This window comes from Gadus macrocephalus, chromosome 16 (assembly GCF_031168955.1).
Source record: "Gadus macrocephalus chromosome 16, ASM3116895v1".
Classification (NCBI taxonomy): Eukaryota; Metazoa; Chordata; class Actinopteri; order Gadiformes; family Gadidae; genus Gadus; species Gadus macrocephalus.
In genome coordinates this window covers 9,031,065-9,057,024 of record NC_082397.1, presented here as the reverse complement: position 1 = coordinate 9,057,024, position 25,960 = coordinate 9,031,065, and the positions used below count along the sequence as shown (strand labels likewise).

Below are 25,960 nucleotides of genomic sequence, written 5' to 3'. Positions count from 1 at the left end.
GACGCCGTGGGTCGCTACAGGAATATATGATGAACTGATGTGTGGGAGACTCTCAATATTGTATTGTATTTGTATTATATATTGTAATATTAGGCACGTTATTTTGTTCAAACATTGCAGTTGTAGACACACTGAACACTTTTTATTATACTACTACGACATGAAGTACTGTATCAAATTGCATATTATTTCCTCGTATTTATTCAGCTGACGCAGGCTGCAGAATCTAAACAGGGCTGGCACTTTATAACCCACCGGCTGAGCCTCTGCCTCTGATTGGACGGCTGATTGGACGACTGTAAACATTGGATCCGCGCAGCGCACATGAATAATTCATGGCGTGGTTCAAATCTCATTATCATAATAAGCAATAAGAAAGCGTGAAACCAAATATTGAAAGAAAGCCTCTAAATTATGAATGTGTATGAAAAATATGTTTAAGTATAATAATTGAATTAACTTACTCTAGGACTGTTAATGACAATTTAGTCTGTAAAAAGAAAATCTCACCGCATAAGGTATGGGAGCTACTCAGTGTTTTGGTTCATCATATATTCATGGTACCGACATCATTTAAACTTTAGGGCTCCACAGGGCAAACAAATCTGCTTTCCTTCCAACCCTGGTGCTTTTTCCAGTCCATTGCCCCGCACTAACAACAACAACTCCAACGATGAACATGCATTACTTCTCCCTGCGTCTCTCCTCGCTCCGGTAAATAACTGCCTCTTGTCAGATTGATCACTGACCCGTCCTCCCAGTCCTTCACTTTGTTTACGAGCGGTACTCCATCATCGCTATGGTTACCGGGTGCCATGTTGACCAACGCTAAAGGCCGACGGTCGCTCTAGCTTGCCGATGTGTGGAGCAACATGGCTGATCATGAGGTGCTCTCCGTTCCCGCCTACCTCGCTCTCTCTGCGGGCTGATTTGCTTGGTCTCGGATTGTCTTTTCTTCTTCCTGATTTGTCCTGCTTTGGTGCTTTTGTCTTTTTTTGCTGCTAATCATAATACTGGGTTCTCTCTCGCTCTCACTCTTGTTCTCGTTATCCAGCTCGTTCTCTAGCTCTCTCTCTCTCTCTCTCGTTCTCTCTCTCGCGCTCTCTCTCTTTCTCGTTCTCTCGTTCACTCTCTCGTTCTCTCTCGTTCACTTGCTCTCGCTCTCTCTCTTGCTCTCTCTCTCTCGCTCTATCTCTCTCTCTCTCTCTCTCTCGCTCTCTCTCTCTCTCTCTCACTCGCTCTATCTCTCTCTCGCTCTATCTCTCTCACGCTCTCTCTCGCTCTATCTCTCTCTCGCTCTATCTCTCTCTCGCTCTATCTCTCTCGTTCTCTCTCTCTCTCATGGTGACAGCCTGGGTACCTCACTGTCTCAAATAAAGCTGCCGTCTCACTCTCTCCATCGTCATGTGGCGTCCCCTCCCTTTGGGTTGTCCCCTCCCTGAGGCTGTTATCTGGCTCGTCTGGTGGTGGGGGTTTAACCTGCAGGCTGGGGGGCGATTTAGCTAAGCGCTATCAGGACCCCAAGGCCAACTGGAAGCCCGGTTCTGCATGCTGTGTCGCTGTTCCCTGAGGAGCTGCGTAGTTTATGTGTCGGTTTGCTTGTGTCCTCTGGTGTTGGTTTATTATTTGTTGTCTAGGGACATGCATGTAATTGTCTCAAAGGCTGTCAGGATTTGCAATGATATCCCATTAACCCAGAGACTTTCCGACTCCAGGGAATAATGTGTGTTTAAAAGGTAGCTAACACCTGTGGCCCGCAGGTAGTGTGTTAGATGCATCCCCGTCAGTATGGTTTATTCATAAAGGCTGAAGTCCTACGCGTTGCAAAAAGTAGTGCAACCAGCCATCCTCATCTGTACTGCCCATATTTCTCCAATGTCTTCTCCTTTCTCCTATGTTAGGCAGTAGTGCATGCTTTGGCCCTGAGCTGTCTAAGCCAGTAGGATGACGGAGCTTGAGTCAGTACTGGGAGGCCATTCCCATTCCAGACAGCCGGTTGTAGGAAGCTATTCTAGTCGAGACTACTTAAAACCAGGATTCGACTGCCAGGGAAGATGTATTGTACTATAAAAGCTCACTGTGCGTGCGTGTGTGTGTGTGTGTGTGTGTGTGTGTGTGTGTTTGTCTGTTTGTGTGTGTGCCATGACAGCTGGTGTGGGTGGGTATCCACAACAAGAACACATCCAGCCGGTGGTGCCAGGTTGGCTGTACAACGACAGCCTGATCCCAGGTACACACACGCCACCACACTGTTCCTCCCCATGCATGACACACAAACATGCATGCCACACACACTTCAAATAAAGCACACTTGGGTTTAGTTCTAATAACGCACACTTTCTCTTCTCTCCTACATTCAGTAGAGGTTGATTCTACAATGGATGCACACTTGATTGAACAGCATTTACTATGACATATTTAATCTTTGGCCTTTTAAAATTGACAAATGTATCTTTATAACTAGATTTATAATTTATAATTATACCTTCAAAAATGATTTCTTGCGTTACAATCTTAGTTTTTCCTTGTAGAGTTGCCTACTGTCCATGATGGTAGGCAACTGAAATGCGCCCTGAAATGCACCATGCGTCAAACCTCAACACATTTCCTGTCTCACTAGCCAATCAACACTTCCCAACCCCCCCCCCTCTGATCAACACTCACCGACAAACCAATCAACACCATACCCCCGACCAATGGGTGTGCTGTGCTGCGTGTGCTCCCCCACAGAGCTGTTCAAGAAGGTGCTGGAGTTCACCATGACCCCGGCGGGGGTGGACACCAACAAGCTGTACCCCATCCTGATGTCCTCGGGCCTGCCCCGGGAGGCGCTGGGCCAGATCTGGGCCGCCGCCAACCGCACCACGCCGGGCATGCTGACCAAGGAGGAGCTGTACTCGGTGCTGGCGCTCATTGGCGTCGCGCAGGTACACGCGCGCGCACGCACGCACACACAAAAACACACACATACAGTACATACATGCATACATACATACATACATACATGCATACATACATACATACATACATACATACATACATACATACATACATACATACATACATACATACATACATACATGCATACATACATACATGCATGCATGCATACATGCATGCATGCATGCATACATACATGCATGCATGCATGCATGCATGCATGCATACATACATGCATGCATGCATGCATGCATACATACATGCAGTACATACATGCATGCATGCATGCATGCATGCATGCATGCATACATACATACATACATACATACATACATACATACATACATACATACATACATACATACAGTACACACACACACACCTCCCAGTTTCTTTAGTCTTGTTTTCTTTTGCCTTTCTTTCCCCCGGTAGAAGGGTTGAGATTTAATATCTCGTTGGTGTCGCTGACCTGGGCCAACCGGGCAGCCCCACGCAATGTGGAATATGACAACATGACTTAAAGAACAGGGAATATTTAAAGATGTACAGAGGAACGTGAATAGTTTCAGAACAGCCAATTGTGTTCTGTTCTTGGAGGATGATGATTTAGACGCAGGAAGTGGCGATGTAGGGAGGAGTACAGGTTATAATGTTTGTATTAATGATGACTGTGTGATGATGATGAGGTTGGGGATGAAGGTAAGGGGAGAGGGGGGGGTTGGAGGTAGTAGCCTGCAGGCAGTGACTTGATGTGGGCCCTGCTCGGGGTGGGACGGATGTTGTCTGGTACCTCTCTCCAGCAGGGGGATGCATCTGCTACACACTATGGCTCTCCCTCGCACATGACCGTATTTAAACCATAGCCGAGCGTAAATGTGACCAAACAACTCGTCTGGGTTCCAGAGTGGCCTCCCAGCGATGAACGTGGACATCCTGAGTCAGTTCGCCTCTCCTCCGGTACCCAACCTCCCCGCCCTGGCCATTGCCATGGCGCCCGGCATTCCCCAGCATCAGCAGCCAATGATGGCTCCTCCCCCGGTATCCATGGCGATGCCCACCCCTCCTCCACAGGTCATGGGCATGACATCATCGGCCCCGGCTCAGGCCCTGCCCAACCCCGGTTTCCTGGCCAGCTTCCCACCTGTACAGGTAACACATCAGTCCATCACCATCGCCACGGCAACCCCCATCTCTCCTCTCGCCCCTCATTGGTCAGTGTGTTAAGGACCATGGCATGCTGGAAATATGTATTTTACTTTTGCATGTCCTCCTTTGGATTACTGTTTTAGCTTCTTGATCCAGAAATAAATTAAAAAATAAAAATAATTGAGGGCATCGATCTCAATTTTTTCCAGCAGGCGGCCAAGACAGACGACGATGACTTCCAGGACTTCCAGGAGGCGCCCAAGCCAGGAGGTGGAGACACTTCCTTTGCTGACTTCAAGGGGGAGTCAGGCTCCAGTTTCCCAGCCGCAGGTGCAACTCAGCCCCAGAACAGGTAACCGGATGCTGCCTGTTTCCTGGCCCCAAAGCACTGCGCTCCATGCCCCACAAACTAGAAATCCACCCAATCTGACTCCTATGTCATAATACTGAATAAAACATCTTTACACACCGATGGTAACTACCGTCTCGTCCCAACAGTTACAGTGCTTAAAGGGGACTTATTATACCACCAGGTGTGAGTGTGATTAGCCTTACAAGCCGTTTCGAAAATCTGCCTAATATGACATCACTAGTGGGTGTGTCCACCTAGATCTGTGCTGGATAGATCAGTCTACCAGCCTACCCAGTGGACTGAAGTAAACATTGCTCATCTATCCAGCACAGATCTAGGTGGACACACCCACTAGTGATGTCATATTAGGCCGATTTTCGAAACGGCTTGTAAGGCTAATCACACTCACACCTGGTGGTATAATAAGTCCCCTTTAAGGTTGCTCAAAGGTGCTCAAGGGTACTTCAACACGTTTTCATTGGCCAGCTCGATCCAACCGACAACCACTCCTGCCAGGCCACCTGGTCTACTGACTCGGCTACAGCTCCTCAGAGAGCTTGATAAGGAGCCATGAAGTTAGACAACCTTTTAAAAGCCTTTGAAAGTGTCCTCCTAGTTTTCCAACCACTCTCTTTTACTCCTAATAGCACTTCTCAGGTGGTGCTAAACCTTGGTTTATTCCCGGTTCCATCTGCATGCGATCAGTGTCTCTATCGTCTGCCCGGCCTGAAAGCGTTTCAATCCTCCAGTGTTGTGATTGGCCGTGTTGCGGCATAATTGTCCCCTCCCCTTCCTCCCCTCCCTGCGTACCATTGGTCACCTACTTAGGGATTCAAACCTTGCGGGCAGCAGATTTGTTCATCTTTGTACGTCATGTTCTAGAATCCATCCTGTCCTCAGCGACAGGGGGAAAACGGATCGCCAGTTATCTCTGGGAGAGACTAAAGGTTGCACGGCTGCAGCCCAGTGTCGCACATCACACGGCCCGCTGACATTCACCAGCTCCCTCCTGATTTAACACCACGCCCACTCTATTTAGCGGCATGTCGTGAACTCGCGACTGCGTTTCCCAAGTCCAGGGATCAGCGGCTAATTAAAAAGGAGAGACGGAGAAGTCCACGCTGTGGGGTGGGAGGGTTAGCAGACGGGTTCATCAGACGCAGCGCCTCGTCTGGAAGGGGGGCCGTGAGCTTTGATTCCCGTGTTGGTTAGATAGTGAATTAGTTAGTAAGTATGGTTTAGTTGTATATAGGGATGAATACAGACACATACTGTACACACATTATACAAGGAGTGTATCATTGTGCTTTTAGCGCAAGCTCATTTACAATTCCTGTCCCTAGATGAGTTTTTTCTTTCCACCATCCTGGCATTAAATACGACAGTTTATAATATATATTAAAACGAAAGCTCAATAGACAATCAGAATGAAACAAAATCCTGTTACAGTAAATAGCTGGAGAGGAATTTCAATTTCATGTTTACTAAAATGTTGTTCTCTGAACTCTGTGGTGCTTGAAGCTGGGTGATCTTCCCGGGTGGGGGCTGCTGTTTGTAATATCTTCTCCCCTGCAGCCTCCTATGCAGTGTGATCCTCAGACAGGGCGCCTTTCTATTAGCAGGGAGATTAATTAAATAAGAACAGTAAATGTCCACCTAACAGGTGCACGGCCAGGCTGTTGGCTGCTGCCGCTGCATTTCTTATGAGGCTGTGTTTTTCAAGGAGCAGAAGCAATATCCTTTTTATGTACATTGGAGACCAACGGTATTCCCTCCTGCCCCATGCTCAGGAAGATGATGCCTGATAATGAGGTTTCATCAACAGCCTTCTGTTTGGTTTAATTTGACGGTTGTTACACTAATGTTATCAATAAAAGCCCGTCCTATAACTGATTTGTTATTCACCTGTAAAACGCTGGCCGGCCCGTACCTCTCTCTTTGCTCACAAGAAACATACTATTTTCACTCCTAAACGCCTCCCACTTACCCTTAACCCCTCCCACTCATTCTAAACCCCTCCCACTCACCCTAAGCCCCTCCCACTCTCTCACCCCGCCAGCCGGGCTACACCAGTTGACTCTGCACAGCCGGTTAGTGAGTTATTGAGTTTTCTGTTGTTATTAAGGGGCCCAAACTTACAACATTTCAATTTCAAATATAAATTCAAATAGGATTAAAAACATGACAATGTCGGGTCTCACAACAGCACTTAATGTTTGTGACCAATGAAGTTTATTTGATCTAAATTAAGTACAACCCCTTGGTGGGAGTGGGCTCCCAGGTTTTCTACACACTTCCAATGATGAGTCCATTTTAAGACCACTTTGAACCCTACTTCAGTCGCTCTTGGTCTGGGCTGAATTCGCAATTACAAATACCTTCTTCCAGCCAAACACACACGCACTGTCTGTACACTCAGACAGGCTTAAACGGGATTATACCGAAATGAGTCCTCTTTCGCCTCCTTTCCAGTGTCTCCTCAGTGCACCTCCCATGCTGACTCCAGTCAGAGGAACCTGCTCTTTCTCCTCCTCACCTGTGTGTTGTCTTCTCCTCAGTTCACCTCCCATGCTGACCCCAGTATCAGGAACCTCCTCCTCATCGTCCTCGGACAAGTACGCGGTCTTCAAACAGCTCTCTGTGGAGCAGCCCGTGGAGGCCCCGCCCCCTCCCTCAGGTACCACCTGATCAACCCCCCTCCCCCCCCCCCCCCCCCCCCTAAACTCAGGCCATACAAATGGCTCAGTTTAATATTAAGTTAAAGCTGTTAGATGTTAAACTTGTCTGCTGCGGTACAGCAAGATGGCCCCTTTGTGGTCATAATGCCCACAACACTTTTGAATCCTTTTTATTTTCAACTGATGGCATTTATGTTGTGTTACGTCAAAGAAGACAAAGCGTGAGGCAACCATAACGAATGTTCTGGTTGATGTTATTATAATTTTTTCATCTTTTTCCCAGATTCAGGTGACAAGTACAGTGTCTTCAGACAGCTGGAGCAGCCAGCTGACAAGAAAACAGCTGGTAAGGACACACACACACACACACACACACACACACACACACACACACACACACACACACACACACACACACACACACACACACACACACACACACACACACACACACACACACACTTTCTTAACAAAGAAAAACACACACACACACAAACCCTTTCTTAAAAAACACAAACGCGCACCCTTTCTTACCAAACACACACAAACACAAACATGAACGACACAACAATATACAATCCACAATTCTCTTTTTGGTTGCTTGGCTAAATCCCCGTTGCGTCTTGGCTGAACCAAGAAATAGTGGGCTCTGAGATGGTCCCTGTGTACAACCAATGGGTGAAGGGCAGAAGAATAACAACAACACATACAAAACCCAACCACGTAAATAACAAAGCCAGACACATTCGTGTCTGTTGAATTCTCCTCGACTATTCTCAGGATTTATATGGATGATTACTAGCACCAATAAAACCAAAAAAACACCCTGAAAGAAGGAAGAGGGGGAGACGTAGGGCTGGCCTGTGAGTGCCTGTGGCGACGTTGTGGTGTGTTGTGCGCGCCGCGGGGAACACACAGGGTATTGATCCAGGTGTGTGTCCTGCACCCTCTGTCCTCACTAGATGGGTGTCGCTGGGGCACGGCTCCTGCAGCACCCGTAAGTCCTGCGGCCTGGTAACTGGGTGCTCCTCTGACCTTCTCTCCTCTGTTGCCAGGCTCCATCTCCGTAATGAGCCCATTTGTTTTCCTCTTCTGCCACCCCCCCCACAAAGCCACAGCAGTTGACATAGATATCGATACGAGCCCCACACCAGCTCGTCGCCCACTGAAGCGCCACACAATTCAGGCTTTTCTCCGTCGCCATCGTTGGCCATAGATCCATCACGTTTGTAATGTTATGCTAATGTGATGTTAATGTAATGTTAAGTGCTTCCCAGGAATATAAAAGATGTGAACGGACAATCTTAGGCAAACAGATTAGTCTAATTGGGTAATTCTTCATGTAAAAAAAAAAGGGGATATTGGAATTTCTGATTTTTGCATTTCAATTCAAGTCGTCCAGAATTTGGTATTTATCAAGTGTGGTTGCTCAGCAATCCCACACTATTGTTTTTTTTTATCAAATGTAAGTATGTCCATGAAATGAGGGTGATTAGCATGGTGCTGCCACTGATGCATTCACAACAGGCCGTTCCCTGTGGAGTGGATTTGCAGTGATCTGCTGACACACGGCCTCATTACTTCCTGTCCCTGTGTGGAGTCCACTGCATGATGGGACTCTGTGTACAGGGACGACTTGCAGTGTTTTGTGGAGTGTTTGTTTGTATTTCCTTGGGAGGGAGGGGGGGGGACAGCACAGTCCTTCCAGCGTTGACTTGCTAATCCGCTGTTGTCTTATCATGTAGGATTGTGAAAGTAAACAATCTGCTGCTAAGGCAACCGGGGTCACTTTGTGTCCACGCGATGACCTCACCGCCTCGTTAAAAGTCCCTGTTCTAACGTTTGTCTTCCCCATCGATGTGTTCCGCCCGCAGGGGACGGCTTCGCCGATTTCAAGTCTGTCAGCGCTGACGACGGCTTCACAGACTTCAAAACGTCCGACAGCGTTTCACCCCTAGACCCTCCAGACCAGGCCAAGATCTTCCAGCCCCCCTTCCCCCCCTCTTTCCCCACCTCCCACTCTCTGCAGCAACTCCCCCCACAACAGCCAGCTCCGCCCCCTCAGCCCCAGGCCCCGGGGGCCCCTCTCTCTCAGCCCAACAAGGCCCTCCACATGGCCGACCTGGACCTCTTCTCCCCCCTCGGCCCCTCGGCCCCGGCCCCCGAGGCCAAGCCCTGCCCCTTCCCCGCCGTGTCCCTGCCCCCCTCCCTGGGGCTCCTCGGGGGCGGGGCCAAGCCCCCCTCCGGCGGAGGGGCCGATGACTTTGGCGACTTCGCCCTGTTCGCCACCTCCTCCTCCTCCGCCTCCTCCTCCATGCCCACCGCCGGCTCCTCCTCGTCCGACGCGGCCCCGGGCCCCGCCGCCCTCCTGGGCCGGGGGCCGTCCGCCTCCCAGGATGACTTTGCCGACTTCATGGCGTTCGGCAGCTCGGGGGCGGGGCCTAAGGGCGGGGACGGCGCCGTGGAGCAGCGAAGCGCGGAGGCGGCGGCGGCGGCGATCGCGCAGCAGTGCCCCCCGCAGGGCCTGGACCGCTACGACGTGTTCAAGCAGCTGTCTCTGGAGGGCGGCCACGCCTACGACGACGCCCGGGACGCCTTCTGCGGGCTGCGCGGCGGCGGCGGCGGCGACACCTCCGCCGACGACTTCGCCGACTTCCAGTCCTCCAAGTTCTGCACGGCGCTGGGCGCGGCGGAGCGTAGCCTGGGCGGCGACAAGATGGCGGCCTTCAAGCAGACCAAGGAGGACTGCGCGTCGGTCAAGTCGCTGGACCTGCCGTCGCTGGGCGGCAGCAGCGGGGGCCGGGAGGACTCGGAGGACGCGCTGTCGGTGCAGCTGGACATGAAGCTGTCGGACATGGGCGGCGACCTCAAGCACGTGATGTCGGACAGCTCGCTGGACCTGCCCGGCCTGGCCGCCCACCAGCCCCCCGCCGCAGGTGAGGAACTGGTGCGCTTGCTCTGGTGAAGGCCCCCCCCCCCCCCCCCCACCACCACCACCACCGCCGACACCACCACTAGCACCACCCACACTCCCTTGTTACCACGGTTACACGCACGCACGCACACATAAAGCCGTCACTACCGCTCGCCGGCCACCTCTCTCTGTCGTTCCGGCTCGATCAGAGGTCCCGGGGGGCCGGGGGGCGAGGGTCCGGCGAGGGGGGTGAGGTGTTGTCATACACGCTAAAGACGCTCACCGCCGCCATAGCACGGTGTATAGGGTTCATCGTCACGTCGCCACACCCGCATTAACCCCATCCCCATATTTCCACGGCCATCATCAACACACATGCGTTCATTGATTCATCGATGTGTTCCTGCGTGGCTTCCTTTGCCGTGCTTGCGCCCTCATATCCGTCACCCTCTCTGTGACATCACTTCCTCCTCTGTTTGTCTTTGTGCTCCCTCCCGTCACACCGTCGTGTAGCTCAACCTAACTGGTTTTGTGTGTTGCCATGACATCCTAGGGCAGTCGTCTCGTCCGTTCTCGGCCAGGTCAGCGTGTCGAACCCCCCCTCCCCGCCTTACCGTTCTCCCTCCAGGGCCGGACGCTGCCATTCAGACGTGTCTTGGTGGGACATTGCAGTATTATATTAATCCCACTCGGTATTTTAATCGGTTCAGACGAAGGTAAATACGAATGAGTAGGTGCAGCGGCGTTCCGCCATGAGGTAGTGTTAAGCAGGGCTGTTATGCTAATTTATGTAAACAGCGTTGAGGTTGTTGTTGTTGTTGTTGTTATGGTTGTGTCGGAAGAGCTGATTCAGAAGGCTGAGAGGTTGTTATCGGGTCTGCTGCACTTATTGCAGCAGACGCAATCAAGGCGTTTTAATGAGATGTATGAAGCTTATGGTGTGGCGCCGGGGGACATATTTAGGGAAATAGTCAGTGTTTCAGAGGAGTGTTTTGAAAGCTTTTGACAACAGCCGTTCGGGTTTTGCTTTCAATAGAGCCGTGGAGTGCTCTCTGGCCGGTAGATTTGTGTTTAGAGTTTAGTTTTAATTTCCCGTCAGCGGTTTAGTCGTTTAGTCGTCTGTGTGCACAACCTGCCTGTTGCCGTAGCAGTGAGGGGGTGAAGCCCTCGGCCCATGCCAAACTCATTATTTTCCAAGCAATACGCTTCGATTTAACAATGTATTTATTTATTTATTTATTTATTTACCTCCATAATTATTACTAGGTGTTTTTGTACATCCACCGTGCTCACTCTCCCGTACTCCTTGGCGTTCATTTTGCATTCATCCATCATCTCGGCCCTCATGTCATGACTCTCTCTTCTTCATCTCAGGCCATCCGTTCAGCTGAAGGAGCATGTTTTGCACGCATGCTTTTTGTTCCATAAGCACCATAGGTTGCTGAGCTCTGACTACTTGAATACGCCGCCTTCACAGTGGCTCCTCCACAGAAAACATCCCTCATTTCAATCTAATAAGGGATTTGTTGGTTTCTTGTTGGATAAATAAGGTTGTGTGTGTGTGTGTGGGGGGGGGGGGGGGGGGGGGGGGGGTGTTTGTGTGTGTGTGTGTGTGTGATGGTATAGACAGGTTGATACATATACACAATACACACGCACACATATACAGGCTATAATATAAATATCCCTTAATCCCTGTGGTTTTATATCACCTTGGGTGCAATGGAATTGTAAACAAAACAGGCATTATTTAAATTAAGATAAATTATTTAAAGGTTTATAAGAAAATTGGCTTGGGTATGCCCAGAGTGTTTCAAATTGTTAACCCTGAATGTGTTTGATCCATAAAGAGTATTGTGACAACAAGAGTATTTAAACAAAGACCAAGGTCCCCCGATAGCAGCAACGGTCTTAAAGCTACAGTACTGTCATCACTCTACATTGATCCACCTCATAACCACAAGTCCCCTTCCATCACTTAGGCTTAGAGGGCTCTAGGACCCAGCCCTCCCCGGGGCCCCAAAGAGCCCCACCGTTCAAACGCCTCCCCCTGCTTGCACTACTACGTTCCTGGCCCAGTAGGCCGCCCTTAAAGAGACAGTACCTTCTTTTTCCTTTTTTCCTCTCCCTTGAGGTCCTTTTCCAGAATCCATAGCACAAAAAGAAGGAATCTTGATTTGTGTTTTCATCTGTGATGTTCCAGCATGACGAATCATGGGTCCGGGGGGGGCGTTTTGAGAAAACGATCCGTCTGTATTGTTACCCTGTCCTGCCTTGCTTTCTGCTGCTGTGTGCCTGACTTTTCAATTTGTGAAATTGACAGGAAACGTATTATAGGGATACCGTTTTATGAGCAACAGTATTTGCAAGTTGTTTTTATCAGAAAGGGAAAAAAAATGTATACATAGATTTAATAGTGTATTTTTATTACAGGAATATGAACTCTTATTTTCAGATGTAGACAGATTCCCTGACCCTGTTTTTTGATTTGAACCGTGTGAATGAAATGGAGCCTATCTATCAAGAGGCACAACGCTGGTCAGGGGGTGGCGCCAGCGAGTTTGGGACATGGTTGTATTTGTGTGCTATTAATAATTATAATCATAATAATGTTTTCTTTTGGAGATGGCAACAGTGTCTGTGCTGGGCTAATATGATAAAAAACCAGTGCAGTAGCGAGAGCGTTTATTATCACGCTGTCTCCAGAGAGGTCAGGAGAGTCTAGAGTTTACATGACCCTTTGTGTGCTTGAGCAAGGCACCTCACCGTGTTTACCCCTCCAACCCCCCACCAAATATATCGCCCAACGAATGTATTACCTAAAATGACAGAATCACACCCACTATACGATACGAAGGTTTTACGTAAGCATCGTATCTTAAGCCTGGCACTTTATTTCTGTGCTGCCTGCCCCCCCCCCCCCCCCCTCTACCACCCCCCCACCCCTGGCAAAGCAAGTACTTTTCTGCCGAGCTTACACAGTGAGTTGGCTAATGGCCTTGTGCCCGGTGGCCACCATTTTATTAATGGAACGCGCCCCAGGTCAGCCCGGCAAAAAGCAGAAGGCTGCTCAGGACCTCAAAGGGTTATGAATAGTAATAATGCATCCTGCCTCCAAGCCTGTTCTTTGAATACCTTTTTATCCTGGCTTTTCAAGTGTTCTGTATGTAAATCTCCAACCTGTTGCTTTACGCCCTGGTAGTGATGCGTACTAGTGTGTGCTACATCCCCCAGGCCTAACTGATTTTATTTTAAGTCTGTGAATGTGCCTTCTCATTCTGGTTTCTGCTCATGCTATCTTCTTGGGATTCTCTTGGTTTCTCCTTTTATGTTTTCTTCTCTGTTTGTTTTTCTTCCTTGATTCCTAACTTTGCATGCCCTTGTATTCGGGATGAAAAAAAAAAGACTGAAATCTAATTTTGCAAGTGTTAGTTTTACAAACCTCTTGTGAACAATAGACCTCTTTCACAGTATTTTGTGATCTTTCTCTCTTGACTCATGTTGTCGTAATAAATATTACCATTGGTATTGCTGGAATGCGTACCGTCTATTTCTTTCTATTCTATTTTTCTGTTTCTTTCTTTATTCCGAGGCAGGATGATAATCTCACACACATGGCTTTTCAGACTTAGATCCTTGTCAATTTCACAAATTGCTTTTTTGTGTCGGAGGAGTTTGTCAAGGGCTAGGCCAGGTGGGGCGTATCGGTTCCAGCATGTTAATATCATTGTGAATGTGACACTAGCATTCTCATCCTCTCTCGCTGTCTCTCGCTGTCTCTCTCTCGCTCTGGCTCGCTCTCTCGCTATCTCTCTCTCGCTCTTTGTTTGTGTGTATGTGTGTTTGCACACACCTGTTGTCTTATGAGTCATTGTGGGGACAACAGGATGGCAACCGAGCGCCAACAGTGGCAAATAATTATTGATGCACCCAATCTGGTTGTATCCCACACCACAACAACGCAGTTGAAGAAAAACAAAGGCGTTGTTGACACTGTTATTTGAACTATGCAGCTGATAATACAGTTCTATCCCCAGACCTATTCAGACACGACACCCATCATGTAGAATTGCCTTCCTTTTAGGAGTTTCAAACCTATTCAGTTGTTTTGCAAAATGTCTGAAAATGGAGAATGAATTGATTTACAATATGAATGAAATACGAATTAGACAGTAGAACACAAGCTTTATATTGAAATGTATTGACGCAGCACAAATGGTATTAAGGCTCTTTTAAAAATGCATATTTATACAACATCTCCATCTTCTTCACCATTGGAAGCCTATGCCAATGAAAACAGCCGTAATAAGATCCAAACAGTAATTTATTCATTTACTGCCTTCTTATTGGCTAATCAGACAGCATTCTTGCCCTTCCGTTCCACGGTACCACTGGTGTGTTTGTGTTGTCATTGCAGAAGGCGACGACATGAAATTTGACCCTTTCGGCACTTCCACCGGCAGTGTAGCCAGCTATGATTGGTCAGACAGAGAGGAGGGCGTGTCCGTCGAGGCCAGGAAGGCCCCGGGCTCCGACGGGTCCGCTCTGGCCCCGCCCCACTACGGGAGTGGGCTGACGTTCGGGAGCACGGAGAACCTCGCCCCCAACCTGACCACCACCACCACCGCCGCCTCCTCCACCTTCCCCCCCAAGGACGACGCCTCCTCTTCTGAGGGGAAGTTTGAGGCCTTTCCCGAGCCGAGCGGTGACCACGACGATGACTTTGGAGACTTTGCCAGTACGGTGTCCGATAAGTCCACGGCGGGAGTGGACGTTGGCCCCGAGGAGCCCCAAGGCGAGGCCTCCGATGAGTTTGGGGCCTTCCAAGGAGATAAGCCCAAGTTTGGCAAGTCCGACTTTCTCAAGGCCAGCTCTCAGACCAAGGTCAAGTCCAGTGAGGAGATGATCAAGAACGAGTTGGCGACCTTTGACCTGTGTGTCCAAGGTGAGTCCCTCTCCTCCATTATACGCTGTCTAACATAGTTTTGGTTTATCTGTTATGTGCCCCTTTTAAAACGACTAGTGATGCTACTTACTTAGCCAAATAGGTAACCGTTCCTTCAGCCATGCAGTACCTCTGTCAGTCAACAGATGTCACTGTTGGGCCTGCGGTCCCCTCCGCTGCTGAGAGGTATCAGCAAGGGTGCAGTTCCACAAAAGCAGAATTAACCGTATCCATTTAATGGCTGTTCATTTCCTAACTGCCGTTGCCAGGGTTGTTTTTCACTTGTAATTTATCAGGATTTTCTCTAAATGTAATAAAAACCCCTGCTCTCACACTCTCACTCTCTCTCTCTCTCTCTCTCTCTCTCTGGCCTCTCCCTGGGCTAGATGTAATTTGTGCAAATGAGAGTCTGATGCTGATTCCCGTGGCCCATCGGGACGCTAATCTCATTAGAGCGGCTATGAGAGGGACGGTGAATTAGAGATGTTATGGTTCGGGGGAGCCTTGTGCGCAATGCAGATTAGGATTACCTGTCCTCGCCCCACACACGCACGCATTGGCCCACACGGCTGGCCCCACTGGAATAGTCTATCTTAAGTCTCTGCGTGCACGTCTCTCTGTGTGTGGGTGTGAGGTGTGCTGCCAGGATGTGTGTGTGTGTGTGTGTGTGTGTGTGTGTGTGTGTGTGTGTGTGTGTGTGTGTGTGTGTGTGTGTGTGTGTGTGTGTGTGTGTGTGTGTGTGTGTGTGTGTGTGTGTGTCGTCATGAATTATTCATGCCGTGCCACTGTTTTGTACCTAATTATTATTTGCCGCAAATGAGGTCTTTGTTTATGCAACGGCTGTCCGGGAGGAATTAGCCACCTCGCAATGTCTGGGAGCGGCGATGGGGGGGGCGGGCGAGATACGGCGGACACATGATCGCTCTCAGACTAGTCACCAGATAGCATCTTCTACACCGTGGAAAGTGTGTGTGTGTGTGTGTGTGTGTGTGTGTGTGTGTGTGTGTGTGTGTGTGTGTCTGTAGGCGTGTGTGTGTATGTGTGCGTTTCTAAACCCTATTATTCTTTATCCATGCGTCCCCCGTCCCCCCTTCCTGGCCAGGGTCCCACAAGCGCAGCCACAGTCTGGGGGAGAAGGAGATTGGCCGCTGCCCCCCTTCCCCCGCCCCGGAGCAGCCCTTCAGGGACCGCTCCAGCACCCTGAGCGAGAAGCCCGCCCTGCCCGTCATCAGAGACAAGTACAAGGACCTGACCGGCGAGGTGGAGGTGAGACCCCCCCCCCCCCGCAGAGTACCAGAGGGGCACACGGCATTTTACATCTCGGCATTTCATAGCCATGCTACAACACTTTATAGATACTTCTTAATTTGTTATACTTAACCATAAGGGTACCTTGATTAACTGTGAATTAACTTTCGTTAATGCAGTAATAAGCATTTACTAACGTTAACTTACAGTTAACTAATGGTATAGTTGTCATTTACTCATGGTTTTCATCTTAATGAATGGTGTACGTTAACTAAGCAGTATGTATACATGACATGTACATGTATACATTCTTTAATAGGGTTAGGGTAGGGGTTAGGTTAACTCTTACCTGATCCATTAACCCCTATGCTAATGCTATATAATGATGCTTAATTCTTTACCTATGGCCGCTTTGTGCTTGCAGGAGAGCGAGCGGTATGCGTACGAGTGGCAGCGGTGTCTGGAGAGCGCCCTGGAGGTATGTGTCTCTACTCCTGTTGTTTTTTTCCTTCTTGTTTGGTTGAAGTGATTCTTAAGTGCAGCCGGAGTGCAGTCGCTCCTCATTAAGAATCAAAGTAGGAAACGTCATTTTCTCAGGACGTTCCTTTTTCGCCCTGTTGTTCGAATCCATCAGCCATACACTGGTTAAGCCTACAGTCATGGAGTCCCAGATCTGCATTAGCCTGGCATTTGTAATGGTGTCTTGAATCTGTCTTCCTGGATTCCATGACTGTAGCGTTACCCATGCTACAACATTAGCATAGAATTGATAATGTTGTTTTGAATCGGTATCTCAGAATTCCATGACTAACATTAACCAGGCTACAACACATTAGCATGGCATTCATAATGAATGGTGTCTTGTAAAGCAGTTTGTCAATTCTTTGAAAGTAGCATGAATCGGCTACAACATTAGCACAGCATTTCTAATGGTGTTTGAATCCGTGCTTCTGGATTCCATGAGTTCCATTGACCAGGTGACCACAGTAGCCTAACGCCCTGTGTGCTCCTCCAAAGGTCATCACCAAAGCCAACAACACGCTGAACGGCATCAGCAGCTCCTCCGTGTGCACCGAGGTCATCCAGTCCGCCCAGGGCATGGACTACCTCATGGGTGAGTCACGGGCCAGCACACGCGCACGCACACACACACACACGCGCACATACGCACACGCACACATTTCATGCAAACACACACAAGCATTTACGCACACACACACACATTTACGCACACACACACACTCACACATACATTTACACACACACACACACACCCTCATGCTCACACACAGACACACACATTTCCGCGCGCACACACACACACACACCTACACACACACTTACAAACACGCACACACACACATATTTACGCACACATCGTCATACACTGTTACATAAACATGCCCATTCGCAACAGTTCTCTTCTCTTGAGATGAGGAGCCAATTCGACCGGTCAACCGTCTAAACTTAGATTATTGAGCACAACTGCAATGGGTCGCAGTCACCCAATACCTGATCAAACATTTGAACAACTGGACAAAAAGAACACCCCAGTTATTTCACTTTGCGGCAGAATACACTCGTACACTGAGCTCAGGAAACGTATTGCTTTACTTCAATAAAGCCGTAGACACCGAGCAGCGAAAGCCCCTGGGCAGCCCAGGGGTTAGGGGTACAGCCTGCGGATGACAGGCCGCAGCGTGGACGGTTATGAGGAGCCGGGGTGTTGATGGCTGGGGTTGACTGCTGTGTGTGGTGACTCATCTGGGCTCGGCCTGACAGCTCCCTGCCCCCGTCAGTCCTGTTGGGTTTTAATGAGCAACCTGAGTCAAGAAGTCACGAGGAAAGAGCAGGAACACACAATGTGATTCTATTTTTGTGTCTGATGTGTGTTTGTGTGGGCCTGTGCGTGTGTGTGCCCGTGTGTTTGTGTGTCTGTGCCCGTGCGTGCGTGCGTGCGTGTCTGTCTGTAGGTGTGTGTGTCTGTCGGTGTGTGTGTGCGTTCGCGAGTGATTATGTGTGCGTCCATGAAAACATCTTCCCGTGTGTATATAGTGACCCACGGGTCGGGGGTGCGTTTGTTTCCTCCTCCCAGGCGTGGTGGAGGTGTACCGCGTGACGAGGCGGGTGGAGCTTGGCATCAAGGCCACGGCGGTGTGCTGCGAGAAGCTGCAGCAGCTGCTGAAGGACGTCAGCCGCGTGTGGAACAACCTGGTGGGCTTCATGTCGCTGGCCAACCTGGTGGTAAGAGCCTCTTTACGCATGCACGTTGACACACACACACACACACACACACGTTGACACACACACACACGTTGACACACACACACACACACACACACACACGTTGACACACACACACACACGTTGACACACACACGTTGACACACACACACACACACACACACACACGTTGACACACACACACACGTTGACACACACACGTTGACACACACACGTTGACACACACACACACACACACGTTGACACACACACATGTTAGAAACACACACACGGAGGTTGACACACACACACGCAGGTTGACAGACACACACAGTTACACACACACACATACGTTGACACACACGCACACTTTGACACAAACATGTTGACACACAAGCACAGGTTGACACACACGTTGACGCACACACGAACATTGACACACACCCATGTTGACACACACGCCCGTTGACGCACGCTCGTTGACACACTCTCGTTGACACACTCGTTGACACACACACGTTGACACACACACGTTGACACACAGGCACGTTGACACACTCGCACATTGACACACACGTTTTTACTATACTCTTTATTAAAACCACGGATTGACCTATAAAACGACAGCTGTGAAGGAGGTCTAGTTAGGTCAACACACAGTACAGTGTATTACTAATGATTAGAATAAAAGCACAGCATCACCACAAATACAGTATTTGTATTCTGTTAATGGCATCAAGATGAATGGGATTATGTTGAAGAACGGTCGATACAGTGAAGTCAAAGCCACAGCTCCTTTGACTCTGAATCTGTATTCTGAGCCAAGCATGGATTCAAATGTGACGGCCCAGATGAGACAGCTCAATGTATTCCCCCGGCCGAAACATATGCACTGTCTGTCCCTTGAAGCCGCCTACTGGAGAATTCAACATCAGTCACACTAGGTCCTCTTGGGGGAGAAAGGAACTGGGAGGGAGGGAGTAGAGACAGAGCGGGAGAGAGAGTAGTGGGGGGGAGATAATTACATGGACATCTTGGATGAAAACATTACAGGCTCGACAAAAAGAGAACGAAGAAACCAATGATACAGAGGTGTTAATCAGAGGCTGTAGGGGGCTCTTATTTGATATTAGTGTGTGTGTGTGTGTGTGTGTGTGTGTGTGTGTGTGTGTGTGTGTGTGTGTGTGTGTGTGTGTGTGTGTGTGTGTGTGTGTGTGTGTGTGTGTGTGTGTGTGTGTGTGTGTGTGTGTGTGTGTGTGTGTGTAGCCTGAGGAGAGCTCTCTAGACTTCTCCTGCTGCATCCTCAGGCACGGCATCAAGAACGCCAAAGAGATAGCGTGCGGGGTGTGCCTGCTGAACGTGGACTCTCGGAGCAAGGTTGGTACACACACACACACACACACACACACACACACACACACACACATAATCCACACACACACACACACACACGCTGTCCGTCTCTCACTCACTCACAGGCACAACATACACCCTACACTCACGCACACACACACACACACACAAATGCTGTCTCGGTTACTCACACAACACACACACGGACATGCTGTCTGGCACTCAAACACACAGACACCCACACACGCACACACCATTTGTCATGAACGCGTTTAACCATGTGACGTCTGGACCGTTTTTCAGAAAAAAGAAGAAGGCACAATCGGACGCCTGTTCAAACGAGTAGGACCCCCGAGAAACATAACCTTCCCCCAAATCCATCCATGTTTCTATCTCCATCGTCTGCCCCGTGCATTGGGAGAGGGTCGGGGGGTGGGGGGGTCTTCTCTCAGGCTGAGGACGGGCCCACCGCGGGGTCCGCAGCGACAGCCTTCCCTTCTCTCAGCTCTGATACTGCGCTGGGTGGGGGTCTAGACACACACAGAGGAGACCCCCGCCAGCCGCTCCCCTCGGGAGGGCTGACGAAACCGCCGCCGTCGGCATGGCAACCGCTCTAACGGGCTCGTTAGGAACATGTAAAAAAACAAAAAAAATATTAAAGCTAATTAAAGGTGAGTGTGTGTGTGTGCAGAGAGAGGAGAGAAGACTTGTCGATTTCGCACCTCGGGAGGGGGGGGGGGGGGCGGCAGGCAGCTGTTGCATTCTGGGTAGGGTACTTTTGGTGACGGGGGAATCGTTCCCTTCCTCACTTCCTACTTTCAAAAAAATCAGCATCTTCCTGTGTCCCTTCTCACTGTCACTAACCCGGCCGGGACACCAGAGTGACCTCTGGGTAGGTCTCTCTCTCTCTCTCTCTCTCTCGGTCTCCTTCCTCCGGTGGCTGGGGGCTCTTTTTTTGGGGGGGGGGGGGGGGGGGGGTGGTGGTGGTGGTGGTGGTGGTGGTGTTATCCTGTGACTGAATCCCCCAAGTCCATCATGGTCCCCAGTACCAGAAGAAGACCACTTTAACTGTCCTTACTGGTCTCTCTCTCGCTCTCTCTCTCTCTCTCTCTCTCTCTCTCTCCCTCTCTTGCCTCCCAGTCTCTGGCAAGATGGAGGGTGAGAGAGGGAGAGGAATATGGCCCGATAGTACGTACCAGTCTCACAGCAGACGTTTCACAGTCAGACACCACAATGTAGAACAGGAGAGGATAGATCAGCAATCCTTATTTTTCTCTCTCTCTCTCTCTCTCGCTTGCTCTCGTTCTCGTTCTCTCTCCCTCTCTCGTTCTCGTTCTCTCTCTCTCGCTCTCTCGTTCTCCCTCTTTACCTCTCTCCCTCCCTCTCCCCTATCCACAACCCCCACCGGCTTGTCCACAGATAGAACCAGAGATATTAAAAACGATTAATTTTCCCCTGCTCCTCTGGCGGGAGATTAATAACCCGTCTTTTAATTACTGTTTTGTGGGCGGCGACCCGTCTCTAACGAGGCTCAGCAGCCAATGGGGAGCAGCAGTCTGCGGTGAAGACGAGGGGATGAGAGGAAGGGTCTGGCTGCGGCAGATGGCATCCTTGTCCTTCAGCGTAAAAAAACGAAAAACATTGTCCTGTGATGCAGCAACACTGTGGGGACTTAAGCTATGATGGACGAAACACACGCTGGAGAGGAAATATGCATAGATGACACGAACAGGAGGCGTGACTGATCCTTCGATGGCCTCGTTCACATATTGTCTTCAACTCTTTTGATTGGCTCACAGGCAGGGTGTGGTGAATATAGCATGTAACCAAAACAGACAGATTTCTCAAAGCAGCCATCTTCCATTGGTTATTTTGAATGGAACATTCTTGACTGGGATCTCTGACAGCATCTCATCCACTTTGAGCCCTGATCTACTGGCTGTGCTGAAGTGTTCTGGGCTTTTAAGCATCTCACCGGGAACCGTCCTTTAGTTTTAGAGGACACAGAGATGGGCAACAGGTAAGATCACCCTCTCTGACCTCATACCCTGAATAGCGGTGTGATGTACGTGGAAGGGTCTTGCCATGAGGTTGCCCATCTCTGCGTCTCCTGCTGCTTTCACACGCTTGCTTTTCTGGTCTTGCGGACACTACTCAATCAGTCAAGTTCAACCAAAGCACCATCTTCTCCTCTGGTATTTATCGTGTCGTCCCAGGACGCATGAATACCTTGGGGTTCTGTTTTGGGGGGGTTGGCTGTATTGATGTCTAGATGTTGGAACCTCACTGACCTCTCCGAGCCCACCCCAGTCCAGATGTCCAGACGTGGCAGACGCCAGGACATCTGAGATGAGCGACTAAAGAGAGCCAGGAGATGGGGCAGCGAGGCAGCTTCTCCCTGGTGTTTGGGCCTTGAAGAGGGGGGGCTCCTGGGTGGTGCCTGAACTGTGTTTTTGACAAGCTCACACAAACATCGTGTGGGTTGAAAAGCTAATGATGACACGACTTGTGTTGCTTACAGGCAAAGGCCAAAGAAAGCAAGTTGAGGGTAACTATGCAATTTTTTCTTTCTCCTATAGAATAATACTGCAAAAAGAAACTCAAAGAATGATTTTTCGTTCCGCCTGCACAGTTTTTTTGTACATTTTAATAGTGCCACAGCGGGAATGATTTGGGTTTCCAAGCGGTGGGCCCTTGGCTTCGGTTCCCAGTGCAAAGGTCGCGTGAATAAGTCATGCTGACCTTTGCTAAATCCAGCCTGCCCTCTGCAGTGGGTGGAAGACATTCTCATTCACGTTCCCCGACGCTCCCGTTGAAAAGACCACGTAGAGTACAGCCGCCCGCCAGGCTGCGTGCTGATTGGCCCCCGGGCTCGGCTGTCTGCTACATGCTGATGATCTAGCGTTCCTCACAGGGAATGCCATGGAACTCACAGAGGCCGCGGGCCACGAGCAGGAGAGCGAGTGCAGCTAGGACCGTGATAGCCGGGGATAGCCATTTAGCCATTTAGCAGACGCATTGAACCATGAGGCGGCATGGCAGTGAATTGAGATAGATGTCATTGAAGAGCGTTAGGATTTAAGCATCTTATTCGGCATCTTACCCCCTTACTCACTTAAGAGTTAGGAGAGGAGCCCGCTGTGTTTGTTAAAAATGAGTGAACCCCCAGCAGCTGGGAGAGAGGTGATTTTGTTACTACTCCGTCTCTTCCTGGGAGAGCCATTAACCCGGGTCGAATCGCGGTTGAAGGCCGCCATTTTGTTTTGATGTATGATAGATGATTTTCAGACACGTTGTCCATCTCTGTACACACTTTGATTGCCGCTACCCGCTCCCTCTCTAGTGTGTGTGTGTGTGTGTGTGTGTGTTCTCGCGGGGGAGAGCTGGTGATTCATCCTACACATGACTCAGTTTTCTTGCTATAGCTTATCTCTGGTGTTTCACCAAAGGAAAGTAAGAGTCACACACACACACTGGGCTTCATCTCCGTTTGATGGGGAATCAGAACCCCCAGTAATAGGCCCGTGGGAAATGCCAGCCGGGTCAGATCTCTGACGCTTGTATTGCATTTTCGGTGTATATTTTTAAATGAGAGGGATCCAATTTATTCCACCACAATAAACCCAGAAGACAGTGTTCTGGCTGTAAGATTCTTCAGATACAGTTCAACACGAGTTGTTGCTTTGTACCAGGAAGTCTTGTTAGGATTGATCTCATACATTTCATTACCTTGGAATAACCGTGTACCACGTAGGTATAAACGACACGCAGGGACGCATTCAAATACTGCGGTGAACCCCAATCAATTCAGAACGGTTGCAAACAAGGTGGCAGACTCCATGCCATCAAGCTGGTATGAATTCCACCGTCGACGACAGCGCGAGGACCCTAGATCTCCCCTCAGGCACCCCGCTCCATCATCTCACAAACACACCGCACACTTACCTCCTCCTCCCAAGTGCTTCAACGCTTTGTTTGTCTCCCTTTAACCGTCAAAAGCACCTTAACACCTCCCTCTTTCTCTCCCTCTTTCTCTCCCTCTTTCTCTCCCTCTTTCTCTCCCCTTCCATCACCAGGCCTTCAACTCGGAGACGGACAACTTCAAGCTGCTCTACGGCGGCCACCAGTACCACGCCAGCTGCGCCAACTTCTGGATCAACTGCGTGGAGCCCAAACCCCCGGGCCTCGTCCTCCCCGACTTGCTCTGAGCCCCCCCCCGGACTCTGGGGGGCCGCCGCCGCAGCCGCTGCTGCCATGGCAACGGGGCCGTAGGGGTGAGAGATGGGTGGGGATGACAGTGAGGGGTGGTCTCGGCGCGGTTCGTCACTGACGCTGCGCTTGTCAACCTTGAGGGAGGTGGGGAGAGAGAGAGGGAGAGGAGAGAGGTGGGGAGAGAGAGAGGGAGAGGAGAGAGGTGGGGAGAGAGAGAGGGAGAGGAGAGAGGTGGGGAGAGAGAGGTGGGGAGAGAGAGAGGGAGAGGAGAGAGGTGGGGAGAGAGAGAGAGAGGGAGAGGAGAGGAGAGAGGTGGGGAGAGAGAGAGAGGGAGAGGAGAGAGGTGGGGAGAGAGAGAGAGGGAGAGGAGAGAGGTGGGGAGAGGAGAGGAGAGAGGTGGGGAGAGAGAGAGGGAGAGGAGAGAGGTGGGGAGAGAGAGGGAGAGGGAGAGGAGAGAGGTGGGGAAGGAGAGGAGGGAGGGAGGGAGAGAGAGAGAGAGGTGGGGAGAGAACTGAAGGAGCTCTGAAGTCACTGGAATCTGTATTTATTCGCTACCCTCACACTCCCTCACCGATTTGTTGAGGACCATTATGCAGTCGGAACCACAGCACTATCGGGGTCTGCGTGTTCCAACAGGGTGTTTAAATTCCCTCAAACGTATTAAAAAGTCTACCCTGGCAGTAATGAAGATATTCCCCGTTTTATTTTGTCGTCCATGTGAAGGTTTTCCAATGAGACACTGATGGTGCTTTGAGACAGGGAGGGGCAAACGTCATTAGGACTTCCATTATTCTCACAGTTATCTTGACGGGGCAAACATGTGGAGTTATGCCTCGTTATTAGAAACCCGCAGAGGGGAGATGGCTGAATGAATTATTAACGCGTCGTTCCTTACTCCCAACTCCCCGTTCTGCTTTGTCTGTGCAAGGCACTTTAGGATGGCCGGCCTGGTCTTGGGCCTTTGTGTCTCTTCAATCTTTTAACCTTTTATTTTTTGCCCGCAGAAACTAATGGATGGTCTCTTTTAAAGGATTTTCAAGGGTAGGTCATTTTGATTCCTCAGTTTGTCTTTGAGACACAGTCTTAACATCGCTGTGCCGAACAAACCATTAACTACTACTGTATGTGTTGTGTTGAACTGCCTGCGATACCTTTTGCACTGTTGGGGAGTTTATTGAAAAGTGTATTGCATATTTAAACAGAGGTAAAAAGACAGTCATTTAACTTATTGCTGTTGTGTTTATTTTTTTGTTGTTGGCTGTGTGCACCGCTGATCATGTTTTGTATATTCAGATATGAAGAAATTAAGTGTAAACTTAAATCGCGGCGACACTTTGCGTAAAAGCTAGCCTACTGCCGCAGTGTATCTACAGTAATGAACTGTGTTGTGAAGTGAATCGAAAATGTAAATAAATGCTTACAACTAATTTACATCTTTGGATCGATTGTGCTTGTTTCGTTGTGTATGCACGGGTTAATATATACACACATCCACTCAATTAATGAACATCCATAAAGATGACAATATTTTGAATTAATTTGTTTAGAATTAAATTCGGAAATTCTCTACATCATTATATTATCACAACAGTGATTACTGGAAGCATTTTGCTCCTATCCCGTCTGTTCAGAATCATCAACTGGGAGTGTTGTTGGCTCAGACCCGAGCGTCCTCATCCAAACCTATGAAGTACCTACGTTTCCCGCTGATTTTCCACAGTAATGTGTTTTCCCCCTTTCCAGAGAGCCCTTGTTTCCCCATTACTCGGGACAAAATTGAATAAATTCTCTAGCAACGAGCCTTCGGGCCGGGACATCACTGCTTCACGTTTGGAAACAGCCAATCAAATAGAGGCTCTAGGTCTAGGGCATCATGAAACCAATGTTATTACTGTCCTCTTGTGTTCAGACATGTTCTCTCCAACATCATGGTTTATCCCTCGGCGTTC

The 25,960-nt window shown here is 49.5% G+C and overlaps 1 protein-coding gene across 9 annotated transcripts in view; it reads left to right on the top strand.

Moving 5' to 3' along the window:
* The window catches only part of synrg (synergin, gamma), a 38,298-nt gene extending 12,856 nt beyond the window's left edge, over positions 1 to 25,442 (top strand). For 4 of the 9 annotated variants that reach the window (XM_060074965.1, XM_060074964.1, XM_060074968.1 and 1 more), the window contains 16 exons: positions 2,150 to 2,230; positions 2,731 to 2,927; positions 3,844 to 4,089; positions 4,296 to 4,438; positions 6,997 to 7,115; positions 7,400 to 7,462; positions 8,991 to 10,052; positions 14,448 to 14,975; positions 16,078 to 16,241; positions 16,648 to 16,701; positions 17,241 to 17,337; positions 18,319 to 18,467; positions 19,713 to 19,823; positions 20,103 to 20,141; positions 23,876 to 24,256; positions 24,479 to 25,442. In XM_060074965.1, the coding sequence (XP_059930948.1) occupies positions 2,150 to 2,230; positions 2,731 to 2,927; positions 3,844 to 4,089; positions 4,296 to 4,438; positions 6,997 to 7,115; positions 7,400 to 7,462; positions 8,991 to 10,052; positions 14,448 to 14,975; positions 16,078 to 16,241; positions 16,648 to 16,701; positions 17,241 to 17,337; positions 18,319 to 18,467; positions 19,713 to 19,823; positions 20,103 to 20,141; positions 23,876 to 24,007 (3,185 nt within the window). In that variant the 3' untranslated portion in view covers positions 24,008 to 24,256; positions 24,479 to 25,442. Of the gene's footprint in view, positions 1 to 2,149; positions 2,231 to 2,730; positions 2,928 to 3,843; positions 4,090 to 4,295; positions 4,439 to 6,996; positions 7,116 to 7,399; positions 7,463 to 8,990; positions 10,053 to 14,447; positions 14,976 to 16,077; positions 16,242 to 16,647; positions 16,702 to 17,240; positions 17,338 to 18,318; positions 18,468 to 19,712; positions 19,824 to 20,102; positions 20,142 to 22,320; positions 23,693 to 23,875; positions 24,257 to 24,478 lie in introns of those variants that run through there. The other 5 variants (XM_060074969.1, XM_060074963.1, XM_060074961.1 and 2 more) reach the window with 4 other exon arrangements.
* The last annotated feature ends 518 nt before the right edge of the window (positions 25,443 to 25,960 follow it).